This window comes from Hypanus sabinus, unplaced genomic scaffold (assembly GCF_030144855.1).
Source record: "Hypanus sabinus isolate sHypSab1 unplaced genomic scaffold, sHypSab1.hap1 scaffold_259, whole genome shotgun sequence".
Lineage (NCBI taxonomy): Eukaryota > Metazoa > Chordata > Chondrichthyes > Myliobatiformes > Dasyatidae > Hypanus > Hypanus sabinus.
In genome coordinates, this window is record NW_026780717.1 from 128075 (window position 1) to 133717 (window position 5643).

At 43.5% G+C, this 5643-nt stretch overlaps 1 protein-coding gene across 5 annotated transcripts; it reads left to right on the plus strand.

Moving 5' to 3' along the window:
• LOC132388050 (zinc finger protein 239-like) lies at positions 1-4696 on the plus strand. Of its 5 annotated transcripts, XM_059960406.1 has the most exons (3): positions 144-165; positions 676-868; positions 3268-4696. In XM_059960406.1, exon 3 carries the CDS (start codon positions 3591-3593, stop codon positions 3954-3956), a length of 366 nt encoding a protein of 121 aa, XP_059816389.1. In that variant the 5' UTR covers positions 144-165; positions 676-868; positions 3268-3590; the 3' UTR covers positions 3957-4696. The 5 variants fall into 5 exon arrangements, with proteins under 5 accessions (XP_059816387.1, XP_059816388.1, XP_059816390.1 ...); XM_059960404.1 differs by having other exon boundaries at positions 1-868; XM_059960405.1 differs by having other exon boundaries at positions 1-856.
• The last annotated feature ends 947 nt before the right edge of the window (positions 4697-5643 follow it).

Genomic DNA, 5643 nt, shown 5'->3' on the forward strand with positions numbered 1-5643 from the left:
CGGTGCTTGCAGGAACTTTTTATGGCACCGTGATTACCCATAAAACCGTGCGTTTAAAATTTCTCTGCCTCTGAACCACCAATCAAATGCGCAGGCGTCAAGATTGTTGACGTATTTAGATCGCATGCGCGCTGTACACAAAAGGACTCAGCAGGAGCGTTCAAGGTAAGAATGAATCTACGGGCGGCTATCTTAAACACCGAGTGTGGAACAATTGCTCTGATGCCGGACACCGTGACCCGCAATCCCGGGACAGTCCTGCTGTCTTCCCCTTCTCTCAGCCCCACGATCCGTACACAGGCCCTGGGAAGCTTCCGGCTGCTGAGGGAATGGGAACCGATGGATCTCTCAAACAGAGCTGAGATCCAGCTATTTAAATGCAAGGATTAGGAACTCGGCGAAAGGGAACAAAATATTTTACATCACCAGTTGAGAAAATCTTCTTTGTTCTACCTCCAATCACAAACAAGAGAAAACCTTTGGAGAGGGCACAGTTTTAAGGTGCTTGGAAGCAGGTACGAAGGAGGTGTCAGGGGTGTTGTGCTCTTTATACGGACCGCGGGTTACTCATAACAAACTATATTAGGGAAGAATTGACCTTTTATTTAACAGCAACAAAACCACGTTTTACACTGCCATGCTTCTCGATCATTCTTCATTTCTGCGCATTCTCAGAACTCTGTCCAGTCACGTCCTGGCACGTGATATCACCACGAGGGGTGAGTTTCTTTACGCAGAGTGATGAGTGTCTGGAATGGGCTGCCGGCGACTGTGATGAAGGCGGATGCAATCGTGTCTTTTAAGAGGCTTCTGGTACATGGTGCGCAGAAAAATAGAGGACTATGGGAAACTCTAGGTAATTTCAAAAGTAAGTAATATGTGGCACAGCATTGTAGGCTGAATGGCCTGTATCGTATTGTATAAATGGTGAAGTCACTTACCCATGACCTCTGCTTGTCAGCCCACCCAACGTCAGTGGAAAATGCTGCTTGCAAATACCTCTATCTATACCCTTATAATTCTGTATACTTCCAACAAACCCTCAAAGCAGTGTACAAACTCCATTTCCAAAAAAGTTGGGATATTTTCTAAAATGCAATAAAAACAAAAATCTGTGATATGTTAATTCACGTGAACCTTTATTTAACTGACAAAGAAAAGATTTTCAATAGTTTTACTGACCAACTTAATTGTATTTTGTAAATATACACAAATTTAGAATTTGATGACTGCAACACACTCAACAAAAGTTGGGACAGAGTTAAAATAAGATTGAAAAGTGCACAGAATATTCAAGTAACACCGGTTTGGAAGACTCCACATGAAGCAGGCTCATTGGTAGCAGGTGAGGTATCATGACTGGGTATAAAAGTAGCGTCCATCAAAGGCTCAGTCTTTGCAAGCAAGGATGGCTCATGGCTCACCCCTTTGTGCCAAAATTCATGAGAGAATTTAGGTCTTTCAATATCTACAGTACATAATATTGTGAAAAGATTCAGAGAATTCAGAGACATCTCAGTGCGTGAAGAGCAAGGTCGGAAACCACAGTTGAATGCACGTGATCTTCAAGCCCTCAGGCGGCACTGCCTAAGAAACAGTCATGCTATTGTGACAATTACAGCCATCTGGCCTTGGGAGTACTTCGGAAAACAATTGTCACTTAATGCAGTCTGTCGCTCCATCCAGAAATTCAACTTGAAACTGTATTACTCAAGGAGGAAGCCATACATCAACTCTATGCAGAAACGCCAGCAAGTTCTCTGGGCCTGAGCTCATCTCAGATGGACTGAAAGACTGTGGAACTGTGGTCAAATGAGTCCACATTTCAGCTAGTTTTAAGAAAAAAACGGGCATTGAGTTCTCCATGCCAAAGGTGAAAACGACCATTCTGATTGTTATCAGTGAAAGGTGCAAAAGCCAGCATCTGTGATGGTATGGGGGTGCATCAGTGCCCACGGCATGGGTGAGTTTCATGTATGTGAAGGTAACACTGACTCTGAGGCATATATTAGGATTTTAGAGAGACATATGTTGCCGTCAAGGTGACGTCTCTTCCCACAACGTCCATGCTTATTTCAGCAGGACAATGCCAGACCACATTCCGCACGGGCTACAACAGCGTGGCTTTGCAGACACAGAGTGCGTGTGCTTGACTGGCCTGTTGCCAGTCCAGATCTATCTCCTGTTGAAAACATATGGCGCATCTTGAAGAGGAGAATCAGACAACGGAGACCACGGACTGTTGAGCAGCTGAAGTCTTAGCTCAAGCAAGAATGGACAAAATTTCCAATTGCAAATCTACTACAATTAGTATCCTCAGTTCCAAAACGATTCAAAAATGTTATTAAAAGGAAAGGTAATGTAACACAATGGTAATCATGCCTCTGTCCCAACTTTTGTTGAGTGTGTGTGTTGCAGCCATCGAATTCTAAATTTGTGTATATTTACAAAATACAATTGTTGTTCAGTAAAACTATTGCAAATCTTTTCTTTGTACTTTTGTCAGTAAAATAAGGGTTAATGTGAATTAACATTTCACAGATTTCTGTTTTTATTGCATTTTGGAAAATATCCCAACTTTTCTGGAAATGTTGTTTGCATAATTTCCTTGTTTATGCTTAGAGCCTTTTTTAGGTGTATGTGAGCTCGATTTCAACATTTAAGAGGTTTGTAATAGGTACCTGGATGGCAGGGGTATGGGAGTGGGCAGTTTAAATGGTTCAACACAAACTCGATGGCCCATAGGGCCTGTTTCTGTTTTGTATTTTTCTACGACTGTGACAGGATCCTGAAATAATTCTAATATGTACTCTATGAACTTGTAACAGCTGTGTGGACCAACCATTCATCTCAGCAGGAATTTTTTATATGGCGTAAAAACGGTGGCACTTTAAGTTAATAATACATAAAAGAATTCCCAGCAGCACGTCAAGAAAGACTATTTGCGTTTCAGATACTGTGGGGCCAGGCACCCGTGCTGCTCAGCAGGAACAGGGAATACGAGCATTAGAGAGAGTCAAACTGAGCCAAGGCACAAATTCGAGATGGCAGAAATGCCCCATTCTTATAGAGACAGGAAGAGCATCAGAGAATTGATGGTCATTCCAGATACCAGCACTGTGCACAGTCAGGAGATGATTTCTCTGTCCAACTTGGGTTTAACATCACTGTAACAGTGTGATACGAGATCAAACCTCGGCAACTCAAGTAATTTCATCTCAGATGTTGTCCTAAACCAATTGATGGATTATGTAAATCTTTTTACAGGTTAAAAACGAGAAGGAATTTGTCTCCACGAATCTCAGATACGGCACGGCAGTTTTGCTGTCTCTGTCCCGATATTTAAGAAGTGGAGCAAGGGATTCAATCGACCATCCTTCCTGCTCAGACTGTGGGAATGGTTTCACTCGGTTATCTCAGTTGAAGGTACATCAGCAAGTTCCCACTGGGCAAGGCCATTCATCTGTTCTGTGTGTGAGAAAGGATTCTGTCGGGCATCCCACCTGCGGACAGACCAGTCCGATCACACTGGGCTGAGGCTGGTCATCTGCTGAATTTCAGGGAAGGGATTCTCTCGGTCATCTGACCAAATGGCACACCAGCAAGTTCATACCGGGAAGCGGCCATTCACCTGCTCAGACTGTGGGAAGGGATTCACACAGTCATCCACACTACAGATTCATCAGCGAGTTCACACTGGGGAGAAGCCATTCACCTGCTCAGAATGTGGGAAGGGATTCAGTCAATCATCCAACCTACAGAGTCACCGGCGAGTTCACACTGGGGAGAAGCCATTCACCTGCTCAGACTGTGGGAAGGGATTCACACTGTCGTCCCACCTACAGAGACACCATCGAGTTCACACTGGGGAGAAGCCATTCACTTGCTCGGTCTGTGGGAAGAGATTCAGTGAGTCATCTGACCTACTGGTACATCAGCGAGTTCACACTGGGTAGAAGCCGTTCACGTGCTCAGTCTGTGGGAAAGGATTCAGTCAGTCGTCCCAATTACTGGCACACCAGTCAGTTCACAATGGGGAGTGGCTGTTGTTATGAATCCCTGGGTTTTGTTTGCTGTGGACTGTCATTTTAAGAGAGAGAACAGATTAAGAAGGTGTATCAGTCGGCCTTGCAGCTTGTTTACATCGCTCACAACTTGTTTAGTTTTAACCGAGGACACAGACACTCAGAGTCAGACGGAGACGAAGGAGGAAAAATGAAAGGATCAAAACCAGGGAACTAAAGGCCAAGGGTCAATCTTTGGAACTTTCCTATGCCCACAAGTGTGGGTTAGTTATCGATTCATCGTACATCGAACGTGTGGTGGTCACCTCGTTTGATCCATAGGAGTGGATCTGATTTGGGGTATCATGTGAAGACCACTGATGTGTTGACCCTTGCCTGGGTGTGGTGACGATACCCCTTGTGACAATTTGCTTTTGGTGATAATTCGTATTTGGATGTGGAATGACGATGGATTAAATCTACAGCGATTATTCTCTCGCTTTACCACCATGGAACCTGTGGAATTCAACATAATTGCCTTCTCTTGACATTTACCCCGGATTACAAATATCTCCCTCATCACCTATTGCGTGGATGAACTGAGCTTTCATACTTTACTATCTCAAGACTCCAAGCCTTGTTTCCCCCGAGCTCAGTAGTTTGGGAGTTATATTTACACACATTTATTCAAATAAAACACTGTTAACTTCTGTTTATCTTGTTTAAGTTACAATATTATAAGTAGTTATTAATAAAGATAGTGGTTTTAACATCAAAACCAGACTCCAGGTGTAGTCTATTGCTGCTGGTTTGTTTCTAAAGCGTTACGGTTCATAACAAAATTGCATCCTGCGTCCGGGATATGAACAAACTTGGGGAAATATTGATCGATTCATTATCGAGTTGATTGGGGTGATCCCTTTTGATTTATTTGTGTGTGGAAATCAGCAGCAATGGATATTTATATAATTCTGGAAGCACCAACCCCTGAGGTATTAGGAAAAGCTAAAAAGAATGAATTGCTGACGATTGAACGTCAATGAGGTAAGGGGGTGTGAAGGAGCAGGGTAAGCATAAAACTGGGAGAGCAGGTAAAGGTGAAAAAAATAGGGGTTTTATTACCCAAAGTGTTTATAAACTCAACAGAACTGTTCTAGAGTCTAAACTTGAATCAGCTAAACTTGAATCAGCTAAACAGAACAAAACTGGGTTACAACAATGCAGCGAAATACTCCTCAGACCTAGAGACACCACTCAGCTCCTGGCTGTGGGCTTATATTGGATGCTGGCCATTCAATAGTAAATTGCATGGGACAGAAAACATTCCTCTCCTTTAAAAGATATGCCATAAATGACGTAGCACCAGAGAACACCCCTCTGGCTGTAGCAGAATCCAATTATCCAGCCCCATCTACATAGGCTGGTGTCATGCAGCCACTGAGTCGTTTCCCAGGTTATCAGGAGGACGGTCGGCTACAGGACACTTTAATAGGCCCGGCTGATGGTGCGGCTGCGAATTGCAGACGCCACAGGGGACTATGAAAAAGCCAGAAATTCAGAGGAAAATAGTTGAGCACTATATATCTATGAAGGTATTTGATAAGGAAGTGTTAAAGAGGTTTCCTGTGAGTAAAGAGGA